Raw genomic sequence first — 27,851 nt, forward strand, 5'->3', positions numbered from 1 at the left:
TTAGTCCATGTAAATAGTCTTAGAGGAGACTAGTAGGTGACATCAGGGGCAAATTTTTCAGAGAATTTACTCTGGATCAACACAATCCAGATTTGGAAATCCCATTTTTTGCTAACCAGGATTGGGTAACCTATCTCAGTTTTATGCCGGTTTTTTAAAAAGCAACATTGGATTGGATCACCCTGATCCGGATACACAGTTTTCAAGATTACCAAATCTGGATCAGCACCTTAAATGGGACAATGTATCACAATGTGGGGAACCAGCTCTATGAAGAACAGGAAGAAGAGCCAAGACTCACTCTGAGACTTTCTGATTTAGAGACATAAACTCAAAAATAACAGAAAAGTCTACCTCCATTCATCATTACTTTTATCTATTTATTTATTAATCTCTTAAGTTAATGTTTTTGTAGAAAAAAACAAAGGAAGACCAACATTAATTGTCAGAAAGGTTACATAGACAAAAAAATCAGATAAGGTCACACAAATAAAAAAGGAGAAATAACTAAATACAGTTAAGTAAAATAAAAATGAAAGTTATTTCATATATCAGTGAGGGGGCAAGGTTTGAAATCAAATTTATACATTTTTGAGCCCTCATCTGAGCCACAATAAATAAAAATATATACATAACAAACAAAGTCAAGTTCAAAATATAAACAAAACTATAAACGCTAAATGATACATGTTGCATTATTTGACCAATTTTAAAGTTTTCCTACATTTTCCTCCTGAAATCCATCTTAAAATCTTGTCTCCTGTTGCTCTCTATGGAGGATTGATAATTAAATAATTAAAAACAACATTTTGAAATAAATACCATTTTGATAAACAGAAAAATCTATAATAAGGCCATTAAATTGTGAAATAAGGTTATGTTATAAATTATTTTTTATAGTTTTTTATAAAAATATTTCATAATGATTATTATAAAAATTTCATATTTTTTTAAATAATTACTTTTCATTATTTTTTATTTGTGTTTTTTACAAAATCAGTTTTGATTTCATGAAGTTTTTTTTCCACGACAACCTTTTCATTTCATGATGTGGTTTTTCATCACACGCCTTCTGAAAACTTTCTATCAAAACAAACTGAAGGTTTGATCCAGATTAATACTAGGATTGGATTACGTGATCTAATCTGATTTTAAAATCCTTTTTTTTTTTCGAACCCATATTTGAAGTTTAACTGGCCCCAGAAGATAAAACAGGAAGCAGCGTGAGCTGAGGGAGCAGTTTATTTTCTGTTATTGCTCAAATAGAAACTCAGAAACATCTACACATTATTTTCTAGCTCTTGTCTTCGTTAAAGATTCCAGTAGCTCTTTAAAACACAAACAGGACTTTCATCGTTCACCAGGAAACAGTCTTCATTTAAACAAAGGGTCACTTTCAAAATAAAAGCCCTGCTGTGCTGCTGCGAGTCAACCTGAAGTTTAGACTCTTTAAAGGCACTTCAGAGACGTCAGCCTGAGGGACAAAAACAGAGACGAGGTAGAAACCCAGACAGCCATCAGCTAATCAGCTGGAGTCATGTGATCACTGACAGGTTGACGGTCTATCATCAAACTTCAGTACATTCAACATAAACATGAGCTGAGCGCCCCGTCACAAAGGGTTAAAGGTTAAAGGTTCTGACCTGCTGGAACTAAATAAATCATCCAAACCTGATCCTCTGACTTCACCCAGACTCCGTTATCAGTCTCAGAAACCAGATCTCAATCCCTGATCAGGAACGTGAAATCAGAATCAGATGAATTCTGACCAAAATAATTCATTTGTACGTTTTTGTTTTTCATTAAATCAGAGCATAAATTAAATTTCTCCATCTCCTCTGAAGGCTGAGTCTACGGTCAGGGGTCAAAGGTCATCGTTAAACACAGATAAAAGCATAGGCAAAGGATTAAAAACAGAATCTGAGCGCAGACGCAGAGAAAAAGAGCTTCAGAGCGGAGAGTCTGACTTCATTCTGTCTGATATTAATAATGATCAGTAGCTATTGATCCTTAATAATTGATTATTAAACATCTCTAATAGATAAATTTGCGCTCAGTCTTCATGGTCCCGATCAAACCTTCATTCTTCAATAAGAGCTTCACATCCTTCACTCGTCCTCCTAAGGCTGAGAAACACACTCTCAGTGTTTAAATTCAGCTTCTTCATAACACACTCACACTCTGTCTGAGGCCACGCCCCCTCACAATCAGCCCCGCCCTTTAAAAGCCCCGCCCATGTTAAAAAAATAAAGCTATGTATATATCTGTCAAACCACAAACAAAACTTTTCACTGAGACAACCAATCAGACTGCTTCTTTAAGGCTGAGTGGGCGGTTCCTGCTGATGGCCCCGCCCCCTTTCTGTCACTCACTCATTCACTCACTCACACACACCCTGAGGTTTTGGGTCCCTTCTTCTTCTTCTGTAGTTGTTATTGCTGCGTCTTTAAGAGTCCATCAGGAGATTTAACAGTCTGCAGGTCACGTGATCACATACAGGAAGTGAATACTGTTACCATGACGACAGAGGCGTCGTCACCGATCCTTCAGTTTATCAAAAATTCTTCAAACAAAAATAAGTTTCTTCTGTCAAATATAAAATCTGTCCTCTTATTCTAAATAAATCTGTTTCAGCCAATCACATGAGTCCATGACGCCGTATTTACAAAGTACACGTTAGCATGTAGCTGCTAGCATTAGCTTCATTAGCAAACAGTCGTTTACACAAACTCAGCTCCTGGCAGAGCAGGTCCTCTCTGCTGCTTCCCTTTAAGTCCTCGCTGGGGGATTGTGGGAAATGAGTCCTTATGTTGGGCTTGTAGTTTTAGTACTGGACATACTCAGACTGAAGCGACTGAAACAAAGAGCAAACAGAGAGACAGGTTCAGGTGTGAATACAGACAGGTAAGGTTACTGATCTAAAGTCTAAAATAATTCGCTGCTGTCCTCTGAGACTGACAGGTGATTGACAGGTGACTGACAGGTGATTGACAGGTGAGTGACAGGTGATTGACAGGTGATTGACAAGTGATTGACGGGCGATTGACAGGTGATTGACAGGTGACTGACATATATAAGATCAGTAAGTAAATAGTTGATGGACAGGTGGTTGGTAGGAAGTGACAGTTGATTCACAAGTGATGGTCAGGTGATTGACAGGTGATGAGGGGTGAATACCTTTCAAATTCAAGAAATGATGCAGCACGGTTCCCTGGTACCTGACAATCAGTGCTGGTACTGAACGATACCAATTTAAGGTTCTTTTGTGTGTTTATGTGGTAATAAGTATTAATTCGTTTTAAAATCAAATTTTAATCTTTTTCAATTCAACATTTTTATTCCCCACTATATAAAACTGCAATGCTGTGTTCATGTCCAGCTTGGAAAATCGCCTACTCTTCCACTCCCTCACAGTCAAAGGATGCATTTAGGTACTTAGCATTAGGCACTGTTTGTCTTTGTGTGAATTAGTTCTCAGTACTACAGATGGAATTAAGTTGGTACCTATAAAAGTTCCTCATGTGGTACCCATCCCTGCAGGTGATTTCCAGATGACTGATGGATGATTGACCGGGGATTTGTTTGTGTTAGACTGCCCTCACTAGGGTTGGGTACCTTTCACATTGGAAATGATGCGGTACAGATGCCCTGGATGGTGCAATTGGAATCGGTATTCAACGTTACCTGTTTATGGTACGTTTCTGTTTGTGCAGTAATAAATATCAATTTATTTAATAATATATATCCTCAAACTTTTTCAATTTAACATTTATTTCTAAATAAACAAACTCCCTCACAGCCACAAGGATGTGTTTAGGTCACTGGTCCCCAAACTATGGCCCGGGGGCCGGATACGGCCCGCCTCCACATTTTGCCTGGCCCCCTGAACAAAGAGGCGCATTATGATTTTTTTTTCAGTCTGGTCACGTGATCAAGGCTTACACATGCATAGAGCGTAACTTTCTTTTCCACCCTTCTGCAGTTTGTCCCCTATCTGAAACCCCTCTTTAAAAAAAAACCTTATTAAACAACCATACTGTTAGTTAAATGTATTGTGCTGGGAGGTGTTGTATCACTTAGTTTGGTTTCTTAACCTGCTTGCTTTCTGGTTATCACAGTGGAGTTAATGAGAGAGAGCTGCAAACAGTGGTGTCTACAAGAAAGTTAATATTTCATGGTCTTTTTTTTCTGTGAAAAACCTGAAAAGGGTTGTTTAGTTATTATTTATTTCATAAATAGTGTTATATATGTAATTAATAGTTAATATTGATAGTTATTATTTATTTTCTGATTTTTTTTTTACGTCAAGATCCCAGAAAGGATTATTAATATTTGGTTATGTGTGACTTTCTGGGAGACAATAAATTTTTACGTTTGGACACCTCTGCAGTGGTCACACTTTTTTTACAAACTGACCCGGCCCCCCATCAGAGAAGGGAAAAGTTTGGGGACCCTGGTTTAGGTAATGAAATATGGTACCGTTTGATTCAACGAGAACTAGTTCTTGGTGCTACAGACAGAATTCAGTACCCATCCCAAGTCCCCTCAGAGACGGGTTTGTTTTGTTTATTGCTCATACACTCGAATCGGAACATTCATAAGGACTGTGATGTCATCAGGGAGGAGGAGCTTCCACCAGCAGAGGGCGCCAGTTAAAGTCACAGAGTGGTCTTTGCTAACAGCTCGATGGTGTAAACGATTCATTTATTAAACACTTTAAATCCTCGAATCAGCAGCAGCAGCAGCTCCCTGTTAGTGAGTCCACAGAGAGACCACCGCTCACACACACACACACACACAAACACACACACACACACACACACACACACACACTCACACACACACACACACACACTCACTTAACACCACAGATCACCTGTTAATACACACAGACCCAGTAAGCACCCTGAATATAATATGTATAACACACACACACACACACACACACACACACACACACACACACACACACAGATATCACAGTCATCAAAAGACAACCAGCAGGTCATGTGACCTGTAGTAAGGTGACTCAGACCCAGGTTAGGTGACAGGTGTGTTAGTGATGTGAAAGTGAGCAGAAAGGGGGCGGGGCTAAGCTGCTGCTGTGTCAGAGGACTTACAGGTATGGAGCGGCTCAGGTAGCGTCCTGTCGGGCCCTTCAGACCGCTGTAGGGGCCCCTGTAGGGGCTGAAGTCCTGAGGCCCCGTCCTGCTCAGGACCAGAGCCGGGTTCTTTCCTGCAGGGGGCGCCGCAGAGCTCACATACACGCCGCTGTTGTTGTTGACCTCATGCTGCAGGGTGCGAGGGCTGTAGCGGGTCATAGAGGGAGGGGCCAGAGGGGAGGGGGCGGGGCCTAGAGGCACAGAGGGGGGCGGGGAGGAGGAAGAGGAGGGGGGAGGAAGAGCAGAATACGGGGAGCTCTCCTCTTCAAGGTCTGCAGAGTACAGATCACTGAGAGAGACCGCCAACCGGGAGCTGCAGAGTACAGGGACATGTCAGAACCTGATCCACATCAGACCTGATCCACATCACACAGAGCTTCGAAGACCCTGAACCCTACAGCTGAGACTAAACCAGCAGGGACAGCCCAACAGGAGGACTCTCCTTCAAATCTGGATCTGAGACGCTTACGGAGTCATCGATCACATGACGGCCTGATGCCTCTCAGAGTCAGACAGGAAGTGGACCGTGGCACTCACCTCCTGATGTTGGACGCTGACGACGATGGACTCCTTCCAATCCTCTTGGCAGCAGCTGAAGCAGAGGATGATGGGAACTTGGGGGGCTTGAGGGGGGAGGAGGGGCCCTGAGCGGTGCCCAGCGAGACTCTGGACGTGGAGAGAACCATCATCATCATCATCGTCATTAACCGAGAGCCAGAAACACACCAGCAGAGGTCAAAGGTCAAAGGTCAGAGGTCAGAGTTACCTGTGCGGCTGAGAGGCTGACCTGCTGTGCATCTTCAGCTCTTCCACCCTGAAACAGAACATCATCTTCATCACCGGGTCTGACTGAGTCCCTAACTGTTCTTATAAAGGTTCTGGGTCTGTTTTAGTCCTGGGTCTGGGTCTGGTACCTGAGGGCTCCGGTGGTGGCAGGTCTTGCAGGACGTCGGCTCTTTAAGGCTCTGAGTTTGTCTCCCTGAGTCAGAGAAGATCCAACGTCCACAGAGTCACTCTGAGCACACACACACACACACACACACACACACACACACACACACACACACACACACACACACACACACACACACACACACACACACCTGTTAGACTGACAGGTAGCAGGTGAGTGTGTTACAATGTGTGTGTGTTACTGTGTGTGTGTTATACCTCGTTCAGACGGTCAGAGCTGATGATGCTGTTGTGGGCGGAGTTTGTTGGGTTGTGGGCGGAGCTTAGCGTGAGCTCGTCCATGCTGCTGATGAGCTGAATCGCGCGCTCTTCCTGTTTGGCCTTCTGGGAACGCTGGCTGTCGCCTAGCAACCACATGGCCGACTGCTTCCTGTGGACACACACACACACACACACACACACACACGCGCACAGAGTATGAGCAGGTTGGTACCAGGACAGTCAACCTGAGAGTCAGCAGAGTGTGTGTGTGTGTGTGTGAGTGTGTGTGTGTGTGAGGATGGTGTGAAGGAGCAGACTCAGAGTGAAAGAGAGAAAAACAGGATCAGAGTCAGAACTCTGCAGTCCAACACAAACACACTGTGACAAGAGGAGATACAGAGAGCTGCTGCAGGGGAGATAACACACACACACTCACACACACACTCACACACACACACACACATTCAGAGATCCTGCTCTCACTCAGAGCTGACAGCCTGTCAGGAATCTGTCACTGACATTTCACAGGTGAGCTGCACCTGACCTCAGTGCCAATGTTTGTTCGAGTGAGTGTGTGTGTGTGAGAGTTTAAAGGAGGGTCAAAGCGCTATCACTCACTCTTCTAGAAAGTTCTGCTGAGGCCCGATCACTGAGCCCGGTCTGCACATCCGGATCCAGGCGATGGCCTCTCCGGCTGTGAAGCGGTAATGTTTCATCAGGTAACAGCCAATCAGAGTGCCCGTCCTGCCCAGACCAGCTGCACACACACAAAAAGTACATAAAAACACACACGGTCAGTGTCTGATTGCTTTTCACCAAGCAGTCCGGGTTGGATCAGTTAAGCCTGATCCTGTTTGCGCTTCCACAGCCAACAGTGCCCCCTGGTGGTAGGCGGTGTGTAAGCCGGACTGCAGATGCCAATAGCTGCACAAGTTACCCAACAGCGTGACGCCATAGCAACATGACAAAGTGTACCACACTAATTAATCCAACGAAGAAGAAAAACGTGGCACAGTAAACAAAGAGCAACGATGAAGACATGCAGCGTTTCGTCCTCTCTGTGATTGTCATGTAGCTCTTTGATACAAAGAACAATCAAGCTTTGTTTCTGAGAAGTCTGTGTGCCACCAGGAAGTGACTATTCTTTCGACCAATCAACAGACTGCAGTGTTGTAGCGCCACCTTCTGGGATCGGTTTAAGCTGCGTGACATTTACATCGGAACCAGGAAGAAGAGTGGGAAGCGTTCTAGGGCTGCAACGATTTGTCGACATAATCAACTCGTCTAGGATAAAAATTCATCGATGCAAATTTTAATAGTCGACACGTCATATTATTGTTTCGATTGTGGTGTCACATGGTGAAATCAAACACCAGGGGGTAATACTCATCTGTAACTTCAGTTAACAGCATGAGGTGCTGTGTTATTGGATACTTTTATGGGTAAAGATCACTAAGTTCATACGTGAGGAATATTGATGAGGAAAAATCTCCACTCCCAGAGAGCGCTGTGCGCTGACGGAGGCTCTGCGTCTCCGGCTTGGACAGCCTGACAGCTCCCGGAGTTTAGCGTCTGATAACGTGATTTAGAGAGTCTCCTTCACTCTCTGTTACAGACAGTTTTTCAGGATCTGAGTCACAAACAAGAGTCAAAACTCCCCTAACTTTAGAAAAGAGAGGACATTTATCTGAGGGGGCTCTCACTCTCAAGCTCACACTGCAGCAGTAACACTCAGCGAAATAGTGCATGTAGAGAAACGAAACTAAACGCGATGTTATGGAGAGCTGGGAGAGAGTCAGGCGGGATCATACAGAGAGCAAAACAAGCCCCAATAAGCAAATAAACATTAGAAAACAAGAAAAAAGTCACTAATAAGCGGTTTGTCCAACACTGAACAACAACTTCATTTCCCTGTTACCTGCTTCATTCATTTTGAGAATTATTTTTTTTGTATGGTCCTTATATTTTTTTATGTCATCATGAATTAAATAAAGAACAAACAAACATGACACAGGGCTGACCAATCAGAGGTGAGAACCTAACTCTGGGTAAATGCAGTGAAAATGCAACACACAGGTTGAATTTTAAATGTCTGCACATTTTAAAGGACACATTAGGTTGAAACTCAAGATCACCGTGATTAATCGACTAATCGAAAAAATAACATATAGATTAGTCGACATTAAAAATATCATTAGTTGCAGCCCTAAATTACTGTTTACACATGTGGCGGCCATCTTTGATCCTAAACTCTGGGGTGGTGTGGATCCTCCGACTTCCCAGTAGGAAATTCTGACTTTACAGTGCGTTACAGTTGTCGTTTTCCAATCAGAACTCTTAAATTCCAACTTCCGAGTACAAATGGAACGCACCATTAGTCTGGCACCCCAACAGACAGGGTCCCCACGGGATAGCCCGTCTCAGTTATTTGAGGATCCGTCCCGGGATTAGTCAGTGGAAGTGCCATAAAATGCATGCCGGACTGAAACTAACCGAACTGCACCTCTTGGTGGGGCATTACAGGTCCCTGCAGGTCTCTGGCAGGTGTAAATGTTCCCTCAGTGTGCCCACCAACAGACAGAGTGAGAGCTCCCTCTGCTGGACACACTGAGTTCAGGCAGACCAGCAGAGACCTGCACAGAGAGTCTCAGAGGAACCCTGAACCAACTCCAGGTCTGCAACAATTTAAAATAATGGATTACATCGACTAAAAACTCTTCGACACGTTTTAGTAGTTGCCGTGTCCAATTATTGTTTCTATTGTTGTTGTCATGGCGCCATGTTATCAAAAACAAAACTGATTAATCAACCAATCAAAAATAATCTATCAGTCGACCGTCAGTTGCTATCCTATGTGTCTCCGCTCTGCTGTCTGTGTGAACGTTAACAACTGAACAGGAAGTGGTCACCCTTGCAGTGGACGGCGACGGCGCCCTCTGTGCTCTCGCAGACGTGCAGGAAGCGGCGAGTGATGATGTCACTGGGCGTGCTGCCGTCTAAGAAGAAGAGGTCGTAGTGGTCGAAGCCGGCGTCCGTGAAGCGTTTGGAGTCGTAGATCTTCTTGTTCAGACGGACGATCGTGGTCACGTTGTGTTTCCTGAAGTACGGGAAGTACGCCTCCGGAGCATGGAGCGGGTAACCTGCAGGGGGCGGAGCAAACATGGGCGTTACAGAGGAGCTGACCTCACACACACACACACACGCACACTCTTACGGTAAACACTCACCGTTCTCTATTTTAGTTTTGGGATGGGGACCGCTGAAGGCCAGAAACTTCCCCGGGACGATCCAGTTCAGGTCTCCGTTCTCCACACGCTGCAGAGTAAAACACACACACACACACACACACACACACACAGAGTTGATGTCAGAGTGTGTAAGGTGTTCTGGGCTCGCTGTCACGCTAACTCAGGTTTTCCCTCTGGTCCAAAGCGTCTGCTAAATAAACTGTGGGATTGTTTTCATGTTACAGGGATCGTCCTGAGGGGGGCGCTCTGAGCTCAGGCTCTGAACCTTTATGTTATCACCTGTCTGCAGAGAGAACAAGGGTTTGTGTGTGTAAACAGAAAATAACACACACTTTTTAAGACCCATCTGACCAGGTAAACAAACTGACCTGCAGTTAACTCGTCCTGACCCCGATGACCCTGATGACCTCACACTTTAACCCTGCTCTGAGTGATAAACTGACCGGCCCAGCTGTTTACTACACACACACACACACACACACACACACACACACACACACACACACACACACACACACACACACACACACACAGTTACCTCGTAGTGCTCGTACTCGTCCACATCAAACGTCTCAAAGTCAAAGAAGCCGTGCTGCAGAGCCTGAAACACACAAACACACACTTTACTATGGTTTGATCACAGGCAGGAGGACAGGTGTGTGTGTGTGTGTGTTTGTGTTACATGAAGTGTGATCTCATCAGAGTCAGCACAATGAGTGCTGTTTAATCATGTGTATAAAATAGTATTAATTATTTTCATTTTCATTGTATTTTTTTCTCTTTCTTGTTTGTTAAATATATATTTTTTTGTTTAATTTATTTTATTTTAAAGGTCCTGACCTTTTAATAACAGTTAAATACCCTTAAGAAATTAAAGTTTCTTGCTTTATTATCCCATTTATCATTATTAAATTAATGGAAAAATGAAAAAAAAAATCAAAATATTATTGACAATAATATCGTTTATCAGCAATAATATTTTGGAAACTTATCGTCAAGCAAAATTTGTTATTGTGACAGGCCTATCTGTCTGTCTCTTGTCTGTCTCTTTCTCCCTGTCTGCCCGTCTGTCTCTCTGCCTGTCTCACTTGTTGCAGTGTTAGGACTCTGACTGTAAAGCTTTGGGTCACATGACCTCCCAGACTGAGAGCTGCGCTGTGATTGGCTGCTGGCGCTCCTTTAGAACAACAGCTCGTTGTGCTGCTGACAGACTCTGTTATATAACAGGATCAGCTGTGAGGAGCTGCACACACACACACACACACACACACACACACACACACACACACACACACACACACATAGGAAGTCTGGCAGAGTTTAAATTTAAACCCTCATCAAACATTGAAGTGTGTTCACCTGTTCAGGGGGCGGAGCCACACTCACCTTTCTGATGCCCTGCAGACAGTCCAGCACGGTGAGGTTGAAGGTGCAATTCCCAAAGGAAGCATCCCTGCAGACACACACACACACAAAGCAGAACTTTAATACACAGAGCACATTACTACACACACACACACACACACACCTGCTGCTGACAGGAGCCACAGGTGTGTGTCAGCTGCAGTAGGTGTGTGTTTGTGTGTGTGTGTGTTTTAGGTATTAAATATGACATCATACCCTCAGCTAAGGGGTTGTGACTTCAACAGTCACTGAAGAATGATTCTCTCTCTCACACACACACACACACACACACACACACACACCTGTTGGAGCCCATGTTTCAATGTTAACAGCAGGTGGCGCTGTGACTCTTTAGCCACTTCCTGTCAGAACACACTCTGTGATCCATCAGCTGAGGAGTGTGTTCATTATCACAGAGCTGTGATGGACTCACACACACTCTATGCTCTTATTACACACACACACACACACACACACACACACACACACACACACACACACACACACACACACACACACACACACACACACACACACGTCTCACCTCTTTATCCGTCTCTCACACCTGAGGCTGAAATGTCTCTGAGTCTGTCTAAATCTGACACCAGCCCCAGCTCCAGAAACTCAACGTCTGCGCTCTCTGCTAGTCCACTCAATGTTTCCCACAATGCATTTAGAAAAGTAGCCTATGAGCGGAATTTACCATCATGCATTGTGCTTCAAAGAAGATACGGCTGATTTCTGATTACATGAAACAACGTCACATACTGTAAAAGGCTCTATGTGGCGTGAGGTGGTATGGTCATTCCTGGTTACCGAAAGAAGCAGTAGAAAGTGACAGTAGACGGTGTTCTGATGCAGAGATTTAAAAAAAAAACGCTGTTTGCTGGAGTTAACTAGAGTATCTGTTAATGATTTACAGAGAATCGTCCAGGTATCTAGAACAACACCATGTAGCAAGTCGTATAAAGGCTTTAAAATGTTTCTCTTTCTTTGGAGCTTTGAAGGTAATTTGCTAACAGTAGCTAGCCTGGGCTAGAAGACTTACTTTGGTGTTTAAAGTTGAGAGCTTCAGGTCAATCAGACTCAAAAGTCAGTTTAATCATGTGTATAAACCTCTGACTTCATGTGTTTGTACTTTTGTTAAAACATTAGGTAAAACGGGGCTACAAGAGATCTCCCTGAGAGCCACTGATACATAACTGTCTGACAAGATGTATGCTAGCAGTTAGCATCGAGGTTATAACAGTTTTGGGTTTGTCATTATAGTTTAGTTTTAATTAGTTTTAGAGCAGGAGTTCTAGTTTTGATTTAGTTTTGATTTTTGCAACAAGGCTTAGTTTCAGTTTAGTTTTAGTTTAGTTTTAGTGTTTTCATACCTTATTAACCAGGCGCAGGATTCAAGAAGGTCAGAGTAAATATTTTGTCATACTGTTTATTTTCAAGTCCAACTTAGTGCTCACTGCTCAGTCAATGCTGATACTGAACTGTTGGCTGCTGCCTTAAACACAAGAAAATAATGAAAACTTAATATAAAAAATATAAACATAAATTATATAAAAATAATGTTAACATAAATTATACAAAAATAATATAAACATAAATTATATAAAACAATATAATATGAGCTTTAATAATCAGAAACTTGGACTCAGTGAGTGTAGTGTCCAGTCAGTGCAGTAAACAAGCTCGTCCCAGCACGTCGATGTGATGGTGCCGTACGGCGCTGACAACTGCCGAAAACTGTTGTAAAATTGGTTGGGAAAATGTGTCGGATGTTGTCCATTCAACATGTTATATCTCTGCTACAGCTCACAGCAGAGGTTTGGAGACAGCTGAAAAATCACCTACTCTTCCACTCCCTCACAGTCACAAGGATGTGTTTAGTTATCTAAAAATGGCTTATTCTAGATTCACAGACACACAAACATGATTGCACACACACACACACCCACACACACACACACACACACACACACAGAGGAAAACACACACCGTACGGCAGACAGAGAGTCGAGGAAAGCGCCACAAGAAATGCAGAATAACATCCCCCTCACTTTCATTTCTAGTTGAAACTTTGTGACTTCATTACCCAGAATGCACCTGAAGTGTGCAGTCTGCAGAGACCTGATAATAAGTCCACGCTGAGACAAAAACAGGTGAGCTCCCAAACACCTGGACACACCTGTGAACACACCTGTGTGTGTGGTGTGTTCACTGACAGAGGGAACACTTCACATCCCTGTGAGGGTTTGATGGAGTGTTTCCATCTCCCGCACTCTGAGGGTCAGTGAACGCCTCTGTGTTGTGTCACAGAGAGGGCAGGGCCTCCTCATGTTTAATCTAGCAGCAGAGAGCTCAGAGCTCCACACACACTCACACACACACACACACACTGCTGTTACATAACCCCGAGACAACAAGCAGCCCTTTATCCTCCAGATACACACACAGGAACACACACACACACACACACTCACACAGAGTGAGTTGGTGGAGCTGCTGTGTGTAACCTGTGTGTTGGTGTGTGAACAGCTGATCCATCAGGGTCTCACTCACAGCGCACGCTAAGACGGGTCCTGAAGCTGCCTCCTGTGCTCCTGTTTCTGGAAGTTTCTCCAGATGAACGGTGCTTCAGGTTTTTATCAAAGTGATCTGTGTTTGTTTCAGATTTAATCCTCACCGACTCAGAGTCTGAACATAATCCTCATCCTGTTGTTCAGAGAGCTCTGCCCTCAGATTGCACTGATTTCTCTCCAACACTCCCTCTAACTTTCCATCAGGAGCTAACGGCTAACAGGTTAGCATCTCCTGTCCCCCCATCAGCTCCTCTGAGTGTTTCAGCCCCAATGATGGAGTCTGAATCTGCCACTGTGACAAACAGCATGCAAAATGTGTGTGTGTGGAGAACGATACTGCAGGGTTAACGTATCGTTCTGTAACATCAGAGCAGAAAAGAGTTGAAAACTGACCTGAAGGGCAGGTAGGAGGCGTTGGAGCCTGATATCAGGGCTCTGTACGCTTCTTCTGGAGTTTTCTTCAAGTAGATCACCTGTCACAAACACACACACAGGTAAATATATGCTTTATCAACCAGTTTTACTCGGGGAAGTAACTGGGACATTACAAAACATTTCTGATTGACTGCTCATTCTCCACAATCCATCCTGGTTACATTGCTACCCACTTTTCAAAGAAGGATTAATACGGATTAAAGATTTTACCAGCAGCTAGTAAATTAACTGCGACACAAAAATGGCTGCAACTTGATCCTCTGACAAAGACTGACTGGATCAATGTTGGGTCTTAAATTGTAAATATGAAGTAGGGATGGGAAGCGAAAACCAGTTCCTGTTGAGAATCGATAAGAAATGTTTCATTTAACAATTCCTTATCAATTCTTTACAGTGTGCCGGAGCTGCCAGGCCTTTCGTCAACTAATCTGCTGCAGCTATCTTAGCTTAGCAGTTAGCTAACGTTTCCCTAGAAAACTCTGATTCAGGATTTTCATCTTGAAGTTTTCCTGAAGAACTGACTTCATAAAGAAATGTTCATCACTCTCTCTCAGGAGATTCATATTCAGGACATTCAACATGGTATAAATCAATTTATTTACCAAAATAACAAAATAGCGCAAGCTTGATGCTAACGTATATGGGAAACTGCATTGATATGCTAGCCGTTAGCATACATCAGTATAATTTCAGCTTCAGAATTTCAACTGTCATCACAGAAACATATCACATCAACTCTGTAAAAAATACTGAGAATTTCAAATGTCAAAAGCTAACAGGCTAATGGCTGACGGAAAGGTTCCAAACAGCTTAAACCATTGCTATAACCACTTTGAGACACTAGATGGCCTACTTGAATTATTAATAAATTACAACACAGTACATCAACGTCACATTGTGTGAAATTTTGACCTGTTTCTGTTCCAGACTCAGGGACCAATTACATTTTATTCACTTACAGTACAAACTCAACTAAATGTTGTTGACACAGAAAACCTGTAAAGATACTTTTTGTACCAAGAAAATTCACAACAGGAATTGATAAGGGAATGGATAAAGAATCAGATCGATAAGGGAATCGGTATTGACAAAATCTTACCAATTCCCATCGCTAGTATGGAAAGATTAACTTTCTCACTAAATCTAAGAGAAGAAACTTTTTTGCAATCCTTGGAAAAATGGATAGTGTAAGTAACATTGAGGGCCATGTCAAATGATAGACCTGGAACGTACTAACTTCATTAGTTGGAAAGCTTAAGCTCTGATGAATTCTTAAATATTTAAGTAATAAAAAAAATTGGAGCACTTTTTCTTAACTGCGTAATGGACAAAAGTTGTGACTATTTTTCAACATAAATCCATCTTATACTGATTTGACTGTCTGTCAGGTCATGTGACTTTGGAGCAAACCATTGCTGATTTATAGGTTTTTTTTCCGATGGGTAACACAGTTGACGCTGATTTCTCAGACACACAAAATGAATTATTTTCTCCATATAAATTATTAGAATAGTTTTTAAAACACCTTCGTCATGTTTTAGTGATTATTTTAAACAAAACACTGAAAATGAACACAAACATGTATTCTAGAGTGCTGTGAGTATACATAATAAACTGCTTCCTGATGGAACACCTATCAGCCAATCACAGCGCAGCAGGGCGGAGCCAACACCTCATCTTATCCACTCCATCAGGTGTAAGATTCTCTGACTTTCTAGTGTTTTCAGGAAACGCTTGTTTACACCTGTCCCCGTGCCTTGACCCCGCCCCCAAACAGGAAGAGGAAGTGACTCACAGCGTAGCCTCCGATGAGCACGGCGGCGTTGGATCTCTTCCTCTGGTCGAAGCTGGTGTAGTGAACGATCCTCTTCCTGGTCAGAGTGAACGACTGCAGCGAGAGGAGGAAATAACTTTAGAGTCAGAGAAACACACACACACACACACACACACACACACACACACACACACACACACTGAGTGTGGCAGTCTCAGCACAGAGCTGCACAGCAGGTTTACCTGAGCAGGTGACATCACTCAGGTGAAACTGAGCCACACAATCACAGCTCACCCTGAGTTTACCTGCCTCATGTTTGTTTGTTTTGTTTGTTTGTTTGTTTATTTATTTGTTTGTTCTCAGCAGTTCCTAACTCCCATCATGCTTTGTGCCACAGGTGTTCACACCTGAGAAGGTACACTCAGTTTGGACATGGGCAGTGTTCCAACAGGAAGTGATCTAAGGGTGTGAATCCAGACCGTCCAGTCTGCCTGTCGCCATGACGAATGACCATCAGAGGAATGTCGTCACCATGGCAACAGGAAACAAACAACACATAGCTGCAGACATTTTTAAAGCAGAGAGGAAGAAATCCACACCTGCTCACCTGGACCAGGTGGTACTGGACCAGGTGTGGCACAGATAGGTGTTAGCGTTAGCATCATTAGCATCATTAGCATAATTAGCATAATTAGCAAAGCCTCACCTTGAGCTTCTTGTTGAGTTTGCAGCAGTATCTGTACAGCATGGCCAGGTTCAGGGGACCAAAGTCTGCGTAAAAACTGACACACACACACACACACACACACACACACACACACACACACACACACACACACACACACACACACACACACACAGTGAGACCTCCTTCATACTGTACTGACAGTGTGTTCAGCTGAAGGTGTTCAGACTCACTTCTCGTAGAGGAACTCATCGTCGGTGCAGAAGTAGTGTGTGTTGGCGGTGCTTTTTGGTTTGCTGCGTAACGTGGCGAAGTACAGACGCTCTGACGGACACAAAGACAGACTCGTTAGACAAACTGATCCACAAACTGATCCCAGACCTGATGTGTGTGTGTGTGTGTGTGTGTGTGTGTGTTTCCAGAGTCCTGTAGACTGTGTGGGGTCTGAATCTGCATTAAAAACAGTCTGGGAGGACGGTCACGTTCACATTGTAACAGCACAGGAGGCTTAACGGAGAGTCAGGATCCAGCTCCTGAACATCAACCAATCAGATCAAAGATCAATACACCAATCAGGTCACTGCACCACCTGTTGTTCAGAGTCCACCCGTTGATCTGAGTCCACCTGCTGATCTGAGTCCACCTGCTGATCACAGGTGACTCCATGAACACAGGTGAGTTCATGTCCAGTGAGAGCAGGTGTATTCCTGCAGGTTAAACCTGTTTCAGGTGTGTAATGTTGACGTGCCTGACGTCTGACTGAGACATAAAGATAACCTGTTTATAATGAGCGGGTTTGTTCACTGATACTGAGACTTTTAATTTGAAATGTCTCCATTTACTGTGTCATTTCAGGATTAAACAGGCTCTATTTTTACATCCTGACCAGTCCTGTGTTTAGCTCTAAAACCTGTTTATCAAACTGAGCGTCTCTAACTCTGACTTTAAGTTTCGCTCTAACGTTAACTTCACTGATCTGTTAAACTGAGAGCTCCAGTAACAACAGGGTTTAAATCATGCTGTTCACTTTATCACTGAGAGTCTTTATTTTACTGTGTTTACCTGAGTGTATTTACCTGTGTGTGTGTTCACCTGTGGGGTTTACCTGTGTGTGTGTGTTTACCTGAGTGTCAAAATTTTACACCACAGAGTAAACTGGACCTTTAATGAACTCTGGATCTCTAAGCTGGACTGTGTTTGATTATTAATCTCTTTGTATTATATATTGCTATTTATAAATATGTTTCTTTAATAAACTGATCAACTATTATCGGCTGCTTTCAATCAAATGTTTACTTTTAATTACTCCAGGTATTAGTCTGATCCATTGAGCTTCTCAGTTTGTATGAAAGTAATAAACCAGTCATTAAACTGTAGATTTATACATTAATAAACTACATTTCTACTGTTTTAATTAAGTTTATTTATGTACTTTAAGTCCATGCTATTATTATTAACTTTTAAACTCTTTCTATAAACACATTTTTATGGATGTGCTTTTATTGGAGATTTTAGCTAATCATGTTTTAGTCATCAACATGCTGCTTTAAGGATGTTAAATCTTTTGTCTTTTGTTTTAATTTTTTATTGCTTTTATTTTATAGATGTTTCTTTCCTTTATCAGATGGTGGTTCTTGGTCTTCTATTTTTTAAATATTTTTCAACACATTTCTCTTTTACCTCTCTTTTATTTCTTCTCTTTTATTTTTTTTCAGTTTGTTTTTATCATTTAAAGCACTTTGTTGCTGTTTTTGAAGTGTCTTATAAATAAAGTTCATTATGACTATTATTATTATTATTATTATTATTATTATTATTATTATTATTATTTATAATAATTATCATTTATTTATAACTATTATTGTTGTTATTACTATTTATATCATTATTATTATTATTATTATTATTATTATTATTATTATTATTATTATTATTAGTTTTTAAGAACCAAATGGTTTACAAAAGATTAGAGTTTATTTAACTTTAACAAACTGTGTTTTGGCAGTTTTTAAGTTTTTTATAATGTATTTTGTGTACCTCTAATTAAACTTTATATATCTATCTTTCCTAGACTGTATTTTCTATAATTCTAGTCTATTTATTTAAGAGTTACTTATACATTTGAAGTACTTCTGATAAAGTGGTAGTAGTAGACTGATTATAGTATTAAACTTAAAAATCTAATAGTTAATTTAACAGTTTGTATTTTTATATTTGGAGTATCTCTGATGAATTGTGTAATAATAAGTTGTTTTATAGTTTTAAACCTTAATATTAGGCAGTTTGTGGTACCTCTGATGAACTGCGCGGCTCCGTGCAGCTCGGGCTCCTCGGTCACGCCGAACAGGGCGGACAGGATCGGGGAGTGCCTCACTCCCTCCCCCGTCATGGGTCCGTCTAAATCCTGAACTCTCAAACTTTCAGACTGCTAGCAGCTGTTAGCCGTTAGCAGGAGAGCGGTCCGGGTTAAAAAGTTAAAAACTTTCTCCTCAGTTTCCCATCAGTCACTGCGGCTGATTCCCGCTCACAAAACAGTCCTCTCCGTCGTTTCCATTGTTTACATTCCCGTTAAATCCCCGTTTATTCCCCGGTAAATATCCCGGACTGCATGTTAGCTGATAGCACCGAAACTGCTCACCGAGTCTGAACCTCAGAGAGACCAAATCCCTCCTTAAGACACGTTACCACGGCAACCACAGCCGCTCCCATAGCAACCACAGCCAATCAGAGAGCGGGAGCGGCTGTGCTGCCTTCACGGTCCGCTGGGAAATACACCAACAATGAGGCTTTCAAGTGACCATGGAACAAATCAAGTTTGTCAATGAAGCGAAAAGAAACAAAGCAGACTCATTAAACTTTCAGGCGACAGTAAACGTTTCCCTCCACAAAACCTGATGATTTTATATCATTTAAAAGATTAAACTCATGATTTCATTTTAAGGAAATTAACTGATTTAAAAAGGTGGTGTCTGAAAAAATATAAACGTCTCTGTTTACGCAGAAACAATGAATGACACACTTTTTTTTTAGCTCAAGGCAGGAAGAAAAGAAGAACAAATATGACTTTACACACCTGAGTACACCTTCAGAGCCAGTTCACAGAGTTTCTGTTTGTTTCTTTAAGTGAGGAGGAAGAAATCCACCAGGAGGCCTGTACGGGTTTGAGAGCTGTGTCTCTGTTAACACGCCTCACTATTCAGCTCAAATAAAGCAAGCTAACACTGTGAGTTATAATGATCTCTTGTTCACACACTGATGACTGAAAAGGAAGTGTGTGTGTGTATCAGTGAAGTGTGTGTGTGTTTGGCTGTCTCCTCTCAGTCCGTCAGGTAAAGAGTCTCTGAACTGCTGAACTCCCGGTCTGTAAACACACGGATCATTAGACTGTGTCTTTTCTGGAGCTGAGCTGAACCGTCACGTGAGTCCTGCTGTGAGACTTGATGAGACAGGTGAAATACTCCCACCTGATTGGCTGCTCTGAGACCCACAGGTTAAACTCTGGATTGTTCCTTTAATGTCATGCATCAAAGTCTCACCTGCAATTAGAGAGATCCACACATGGTTTGGTGCTGGTCCTGGTCCTGGTTGGAGGACCCGGGGGCCGTCCTGGTGCGTCCTCCAGGCCCCGGCGTCTGCCATGCTGCAGGGCGGCCAGCAGACTGCAGGGGAGGCGTCCAGGCTGAGTGGAGGGGGTGTCAGGTGATCTGGATCAGGTTACTCCTGGTTCCAGAGGGGACAGAGGTGTGAGTTTACAGCCGCCTCAGGTTTCAACACACATTGAGGTCTGAGCTGGACTTCCTGCTGTACTCACTGTACATCAGCGCACCTGCTGCAGGTGACTGAAGCAGGTTAGAAGGACAACAACACGACACCACCCTGATGACATCACGGAAACAGGACCAGGACCACAGGAAGTCCAGGTCCAACAGGGAGTCCACAGCAAGACAGGACAGGGAGGTGTCTCTGCAACCTGCCAGAAAGGAACTGACTACAGTACCCAGAATGCAACAGTCCTACAGAAACACTGAATGCATTGTAACCTCTAACGTCAGACTTAAACGCAGACTCTCTGAAAGGACCAGTTTAGATCTGTGATCAGGGATCCTACTGTCCCCTCTCAACCACATTTCTATGAGACCCTGAGTCCATCTCTGCGTGACCCTAAGTCCATCTTTAAGAGACCTTGAGTCCATCTCCGAGGAACCTAAAGTCCATCCCTCTGAGGTACCTGAGTCCATCCCCAAGAAACCTCGAGTCAACCCCTGAAAGACCCTGAGTTCATCCCTGAGAAACCCTTACTCCATCCCTCTGAGGGACCTGAGTCCACCTAAGAGACCCTGAGTCTTTCTCTAAGAGACCCTAAGTCCATATCTGCGTGACCCTAAGTCCATCTTTAAGAACCCCAAGTCCATCCCTCTGAGGTATCTGAGTCCATCCACGAGAGACCTGTAGTCAATCCCTGAAATACTCATAGTCCATCCCCAAGAAACCGTGAGTCCATCTCTGAGAGACCCTAAGTCCATCTTTAAGAGACCTTGAGTCCATCTCCGAGGAACCTAAAGTCCATCCCTCTGAGGGACCTGAGTCCATCCCCAAGAAACCTCGAGTCAATCCCTGAAAGACCCTGAGTTCATCTTTGAGAAACCCGAAGTCCATCCCTAAGAGACGTCGAGTCAATCCCTGAAAGACCCTGAGTCCATCCCCAAGAGACCTCGAGTCAGTCCCTGAAAGACCCTGAGTCCATCCCCAAGAGACCTTGAGTCAATCCCTGAAAGACCCTGAGTCCATCCCCAAGAGACCTCGAGTCAGTCCCTGAAAGACCCTGAGTCCATCCCCAAGAGACCTCGAGTCAATCCCTGAAAGACCCTGAGTCCATCCCCAAGAGACCTCGAGTCAGTCCCTGAAAGACCCTGAGTCCATCCCCAAGAGACCTTGAGTCAATCCCTGAAAGACCCTGAGTCCATCCCCAAGAGACCTCGAGTCAATCCCTGAAAGACCCTGAGTCCATCCCCAAGAGACCTTGAGTCAATCCCTGAAAGACCCTGAGTCCATCCCTAAGAGACCTCGTATCCATCTCTCAGAGACCCTGAGTCCATCTCTGAGAAACTCAAAGTCCATCTTTAAAAGACCTTGAGTCCATCTCCGAGGAACCTGAAGTCTATCGCTCTGAGGGACCTGAGTCCATCCCCAAGAGACCTTGAGTCCATCCCTGAGAGACCCTCAACACATCCCTGGGGGACCTGAGTCCTGCAGGACCCTCCTCCTCATACGATTAAGTCTGAAACCATGATTGTGACTCCTCGGGAGCCACATGAATGGACTTCCTCTAGGTTTAAGCCTTTCTAACTCATTCAGTTTAAAGATGTGTCAGCGCCCTCTGGTGGCCACAGACTTGTCCCAAACAGGGACTGGTCTCCTCTCTGTGCTGAGACCTTAAATCCTGTTTCATCTGAAGAATGTTTACACACCTGAACTGAATCTGAAAACAAATAGTAATCTAACAGAGTGCCCTGTTTTCTTATTTTCTCCGGTCAGTGAACGCCTCACAGCCCCTCAGTGTCCTGGTCTGTGAAGCTGAGGCAGGTGGACTCAGAGCAAACACTCCCTCTGTTTGTCTTTCACCTGGAGGTCTAACAGGGCTCTCTGGTTTCACCAGCAGCTCCACATCAACACAGAGCCACACCAAAGAGACAGAGCTCAGGTACCGGCTCGGTTCTGAAGGTTTGATCCCGTTTGTGATGAAAACACTGACACGTTTCATGAAGTCACAGACAGAGTCAGACACAGTTTGAGTTTTTTATTCCAGCATCAAAGAATCAAGAAACATCCTGAGAGACAGAGACGGGCCATGACCAGCAGCTACGGAGTCCACAGAGAGAGGAGAGGGGAGTGTGTGTGTGAGCGTGTGTGTGTGTGTGTAAGAGTGTGTGTGTGCTACAGGTGAGGGTTTGTTGCTCCTGATCCGTCACACTCAATGATGTAGGCGACGTTGCTGCTCAGCTCGTCGTCACACTTTGTGATTGTGAACTTTGCCTGAAAAAACAAACACTCGTTACGTTAGCATGAATAACACCTGACAGAGAGTGTGTGTGTGTGTGTGTGTGTTTGTCCCACCTGAGTCAGCTGCTCTGCGATGTGGATGGCCGTCTGCGTGTGCAATGTCACGGCGCCGGTTCGAATCCGAGACCTTCCCTTCGCTAACGCCATGAAGATGATGAGCTGGAGGAGGAGGAGGACACTACTGAGCATGTGCAGTGAGACAACCTGAGGCTCCTGACTCTCAACTATAATGACATCACAGTGATGTCATCAGGTGTGTTTCTCACCTGGTCCTGCAGGAACTCGTCCACGCAGCCGTTGTGTCGGATGTTTCTGAGCAACATCTCTGCAGCTTCTATCCCCACTTTGTCAGCATACACACCTGACACACACACACGTACAGGTAAACACAGGTAATCACAGAGCTGTGCAGGTGTTAATCTCTGATCTGTGTGTGTGTGTGTGTGGTCAGGTGACCTCTTACCTTTCTTTCCTAGAGCTGACCCTGCAAACACACACCCTGTGGACGACTCAGCGATGATTCTGAAACAGAGAGGAGATCGACCAATCAGAGAGCAGCTCACCTGTCTCATTTAAAAGAGATGCATTCATAGATGTTTGGAGCATGCTTGGTGATGTCATCAGGTAGGCGGGGCTTACATGATGCCATTGCCGTTGCCGCTGGCCTTGTCTTTCTCCTGCAGCGGCTGGATGTTGATGTACAGATCTTTGATTTCCTTCCGGATGGTTCGGACTGCGGCGGTCGACATGTCTTTGGCCAGCTGATCACAAAAAAAACAAAAACATTCGTATTAACACTTCTTAGGATTTGATACCTCCTGTTTGATGATGTCACTTCCTGTGAAACAGAGGGAACTTTACTTTGAAGGGCAGCACTCCAGCGACGAACGCCCGGCCGTAGATCTTTGTGATGTTTCCTCTCTCCGTCATGACCACGGGCTGCAGCTCTTTGACCGGGTTCACCGTCACCATCACTTCACCGCCACCTTTAGGGTAGTACCCCCTAACACACACACACACACTGTAACACACACACTCAGCTGGGACCTATTAGTGTGTCTGATGGGTGAAAAGGAAACTAACCTCATCCTGATGTCGCAGTCAAAGTTGACGCCAAACTTCTCCACGATGGGTTTAAACACCTGAGAGACAGAAAGAGATTCACAGAAATCGAACTCTGAGACTCAAGAGCTTATCTAGAACAGCAGCGCTTTCTGAACCCAGAGGAAAACGCCACACTACAGGAAGTAAGATCTGTTTTTCAAAATAAAGGTCAACAAGCCGTCACCACAATATTAAGGTGAAATATTACCATCAACAGATTAGAATGTTACAACTACTCAAAGAGAGAATTTTAATCTGCAGATTATTGAACAGTAATTAAAGAGCCCTTAAAGAGACAGTCGCTAAATACAGACTCTGATCATGAACTGACTGTTGAAACTGGTCGGTACAGAAACCAGTGGTTAGAGAGATCTCACAGAGTCAGGCTCTAACTACAGTTACTCATTAAACAAATCTAATATCGCACAAAACCCGACACTGATTATTATTTTATCAGTCTACTACACTGTACAAAATCAAAACTTAAAATGATTTAAAACTAACTCACCCAAGAACAAAGAGAAAACATTGATGTTTACAGCATGAAAACCCACATCATCAAGTTTAGGGGTAAAATATTTTGAATAAACTGAGATTAAATTTATTATACAGTTTATGGGCCACATACAGCAGAGTAGCTCTACGGCGCCATCTACTGCAGTAGAGGTGGAGAGGACGTATTGTACTTCCAACTCATCTAAAATATCAATTTAACAGAAATATTAAAATTAAGAGTTGAAATATCAATATTTTATCATGAGTCAAAGTATCGCAATATATTGCCGTATCCTCTACACAGGACAGGTGGAAAATTAGACAAATATAACAGACAGATTTTCCCCAAATTAACAAATTTATGCCCTGAATTTCTTAATCTTCCCAAAGAGGGACAGATCCAGAAGATTCTGGGTGAAGAGTGCGACTGTTCAGCTGTCAGCTAAATATGAGACAGTTGGTCACAAAGTTAAACAGGCTGCTGTCAGACACAGTTATTAAGGCGTTATTAGTAGGGACTGGAAACATTTTTTATTAATATATTATAGGCTTTTTTGTTTGACAATGTCAAAATCAGGATTTTTTAACATAGAGTTTATAATTTTTTTTCAATTTCTTCATTTCAGTCTTTGTTTATTAACTGGATTGGAAAACAGTTACCACTTTTCTCCAGCAGAGGGCGAAATGTTTCTCTATGACTCAGGTGATCTGCATTTTATGGGAAAATATGGCACCAGATATAGTCTATAGACATTATCATCATTTAACTTTTTCACATGGTCTGGTGTTGAAAAAAAACCCTAAAAATCGTAAAAATCAAAGAATCGCAATTTTCAAAAACCATCAGTTGTGGCTCCAAAACTCTGGAATAAATTACCACAGCATGTTAAACAAAGAAGCCTCTTCTGCACAGTTATTTTTATCTTTTTCCTCTGAGTCGGGTTGACCTGTTATTGGTTGTGTGTATAATCCATTCATTCATTTAGTTATCTTTAAAATTATTTTTTTAAATTTCATTTTATTGTATTTTTTTTCCCTTTTTTCTTTTTTTCCTGCTTTTTTTCAACTTATACCATGTTTCCTATATGAAAATTTACAAGACAATTATTGTAATTATAATGCATCCTGAAAAGCTCAACTAAAAAAATTAAAAAAGCCTCTTTTTTTGTTTTTAAATTTCTTCTGAAAATCCAACTCTTTTCTCTGGCTCTTAACTCACATTAATAGTCGATTTTATTTATTTATTGCTCTTTGTCATGCCATTTAAATATGTTTTTTTTTTTTGTATTTTGAATATAGTGTTCTTTTTTCTCATGTTATCTGCTATGTATCTTATTTTATCTGTTTTGTCTGTACAACAATTTGGTCAACAGGGTCTGTTTTAACAGTGCTTAACAACTAAAGTTGGTTTGGATTGATTTTTCATGTGTTCTCTTAATCATTGTATTTGTACACTGGTTTTGGCAACATGTATAAAAAAAAAAGAAAAAACATGCCAATAAAGCGTATTTGGAGTATGAATTTAAGAGACGCTCAGAGTGAAGGGAGTCAGACCTTGACGGTGTAGTCGATCTGAGGAGCCATCTCTGCGTTGGTTCCTCCCTTCAGACAGAGCTGTGAGGACGAGTCAGCAAAAAGAGCACAGGGCAGCGCCACCTGCAGGAGGAGACACACACTCCTGACACACACACACATACACACAGATTAGACTTTAAAAAGAATCTTAGTCATCTGCACAGTTATTAGCGTGTGTGTAGCCTCACCCTGCTGTCTGCGTGTCAGCCGTGTGGTCTCCAGACCGGATCTTTCCTGGACTCAGACTGATGTCTGTGGACCCGATGGTGGCTCCCTGCAGGCTTCCTGAGCACATATCTGAGACCAGCTGCAGGCCGCTCAGGTGCTGCGGTCTGAAAACACACATCAGGGGTTTTACCTGGTGAAGCAGAAACTCTGCAGAAATCCACCCCCTGATCCAGATTATTATGAATCATTTAAATAAAGTTACATTTTGTGTTTTTTAGTTGTTTTTGTGGTGGGGGGAGTGTTATAGATCATTGAGTTTTTAAGTACAGTAGGAATACAGTTTATTTTCCTCTCCCTGCCTCAGTCTGTCAGATATGCTGCAGTATGAGGTCACAGTTTATTTTAACACACTCACAGTGAGCTGGGGGAGGAGGGTCGGATGCCGAATTTAAAATATGACCCAGTATGACTGATAAATCTAAACACGGATGTTCTGGGGTCCATAACTATTTTTAATTTATTGTAAAAAGTGGAAAGTTGCTGTGTTTTGAATTGAGTCTGGTTAGTTGGAGGAGAACCGACTTATTGTGAGGCTAAAGTTGCCAAAACCCGCACAAAGATGAACCAAAAAGTCTTCAGGCCGTCATGAGTCCAGATTGGGTCAGGTTCGGTACCAGATAGAGTCTGATAGAGGTGAACAGAACCGGGGTGGTTCTGTTATTGTTACTCTCTGCTATCTAAGTTAGCCGACCACACAACTTTAATGAATAGGCTAACATTAGCCTGCTAGCTGGTGTACTCACCTGAGCCCAGGTGTGCTCCTCCCGGCCCGGATTTTGGAGATTTTGATGGCGGTTCCGGTGATGCAGCTGAGCGCCGCGGAGACCCGGAGGATCTGTCCACCCTGGGGAGAACCGACACCGGGACACAGAACACATTAGAGACCGGCAGCTATCGGTGCTAACCGGGTGTTAGCATGTTAGCAGAGAACAACAGCGGGCTGAGTTAAAGAGACTCACCCCCTCCAGCACAGCGCCATCTATCTGCACCGCTGAGTCCATCACACACACAGTACACACAGATCTGACCGCTTTAAACACAGACTGAAAAATATTAACCCTCAGATTCACTCTCAGCTCTGTTTCAACTCCTTTCACCAATGTTTGTCTGCTTCCTAACTTCTCTGAGACGAACGCGCAACAGAGCAGCGGCCACTTCCGGCCGCCTTCAAAATAAAGGTTAGGTATGACGGTGTTCGAACGTAATTCTTCTGTTGGACACATATTTTTGTTCTGGTAATTAAACTCGAAAAAACAAAATTCTTTTTTCTAGTTTTTTTTTTAACAAAATAAAACCAACAAGTACACTTTAGAAGATTTTACACAAAAAAAGCAAGTGTATAAAAAAAGGTAGGAGCACTTCATTTGACCCATGAGTGCTGCTCCTTTCTTCAATATGCACATCATAATGCGGAATTTATACATTACCAATGCCAACACCTGTTTTGATTTCATCAAAATTTCACTAATGTTTCACTGCTGATGTTTATTTTTTCTTCTTTTTTTCTATCTTCAGTCCAGGGTCTGTTTTCAATACCCAGTATCAAAGTTATTTTTTTGGTTCCACCTTTCACTTAAAGACGACTATTAGCAATACGACAACAAAGACAGTTAATTAAAAAAAAAAATCAGGCTGAAGATTAAGCTTTATGGGCAACTAAAGCTGCGTCTTGTGACCAAACTTGTGGTTATCTTTTCTTAACGCAACTAAAATCATCTTATCCTGCCACTTGATGTTTATCTGTGTGTCTATGTTTACCTTTTCTACAGCTAACCGAGTCTCTAAACTTTATACGGGTTTGAATATCCGAATATTTTCTCAAAATCATCCTTCAGTCTTGTTTGGTCTTTTAAACTGAACGGTCTTTTATTTTGAAGGTGATTCCTGATGTGGATTTTAAACCAACTCATGTTTCCGGTGGTTCAGTGT

At 42.8% G+C, this 27,851-nt stretch overlaps 2 protein-coding genes across 2 annotated transcripts; both read right to left on the reverse strand.

Annotated features, from left to right (window-relative positions):
* Nucleotides 1–1,234: 1,234 nt before the first annotated feature.
* Nucleotides 1,235–19,115, reverse strand: cdc14ab (cell division cycle 14Ab). Its single transcript, XM_074668341.1, has 16 exons — nt 18,753–19,115; nt 16,694–16,784; nt 16,482–16,557; nt 15,797–15,889; nt 13,960–14,039; nt 10,970–11,036; nt 10,122–10,184; nt 9,563–9,650; nt 9,245–9,475; nt 6,954–7,092; nt 6,333–6,504; nt 6,077–6,177; nt 5,929–5,976; nt 5,700–5,828; nt 5,121–5,475; nt 1,235–2,854 (listed from the first exon to the last, which is right to left on the reverse strand). The coding sequence occupies exons 1-16, from the start codon at nt 18,847–18,849 to the stop codon at nt 2,825–2,827; spliced, it is 1,860 nt and encodes a 619-aa protein (XP_074524442.1). The 5' UTR covers nt 18,850–19,115; the 3' UTR covers nt 1,235–2,824.
* A 3,133-nt stretch (nt 19,116–22,248) lies between these two features.
* rtca (RNA 3'-terminal phosphate cyclase) lies at nt 22,249–27,082 on the reverse strand. The gene is made up of 11 exons (XM_074668342.1): nt 26,882–27,082; nt 26,666–26,766; nt 25,883–26,026; nt 25,674–25,797; nt 23,604–23,662; nt 23,382–23,523; nt 23,160–23,281; nt 22,984–23,042; nt 22,787–22,881; nt 22,575–22,679; nt 22,249–22,493 (listed from the first exon to the last, which is right to left on the reverse strand). The coding sequence occupies exons 1-11, from the start codon at nt 26,921–26,923 to the stop codon at nt 22,395–22,397; spliced, it is 1,092 nt and encodes a 363-aa protein (XP_074524443.1). The 5' UTR covers nt 26,924–27,082; the 3' UTR covers nt 22,249–22,394.
* Nucleotides 27,083–27,851: the final 769 nt, after the last annotated feature.

This window comes from Halichoeres trimaculatus, unplaced genomic scaffold (genome assembly GCF_033239565.1).
Source record: "Halichoeres trimaculatus isolate MK-OKI-2021-1 unplaced genomic scaffold, fHalTri1.1 fHalTri1_scaffold_4, whole genome shotgun sequence".
In the NCBI taxonomy this organism is placed as follows: domain Eukaryota; kingdom Metazoa; phylum Chordata; class Actinopteri; order Labriformes; family Labridae; genus Halichoeres; species Halichoeres trimaculatus.

Bases quoted from the DNA above. Each gene is read 5' to 3' on its own strand.
- cdc14ab (XM_074668341.1), bottom strand. From the start codon at position 18,849: ATGACGGGGGAGGGAGTGAGGCACTCCCCGATCCTGTCCGCCCTGTTC. The intron at 15,890-16,481 runs GTGAGGCTTTGC...CTCTCGCTGCAG, and splicing joins AACTCAACAAGAAGCTCAAG to TCGTTCACTCTGACCAGGAA. The intron at 2,855-5,120 runs GTAAGTCCTCTG...TCTTTGTTTCAG, and splicing joins ACCTGAGCCGCTCCATACCT to TCGCTTCAGTCTGAGTATGT.
- rtca (XM_074668342.1), bottom strand. From the start codon at position 26,923: ATGGACTCAGCGGTGCAGATAGATGGCGCTGTGCTGGAGGGG. The intron at 26,767-26,881 runs GTGAGTCTCTTT...GGTTCTCCCCAG, and splicing joins ATGGCGCTGTGCTGGAGGGG to GGTGGACAGATCCTCCGGGT. The intron at 23,043-23,159 runs GTAAGCCCCGCC...TCTCTGTTTCAG, and splicing joins GGCAACGGCAATGGCATCAT to AATCATCGCTGAGTCGTCCA.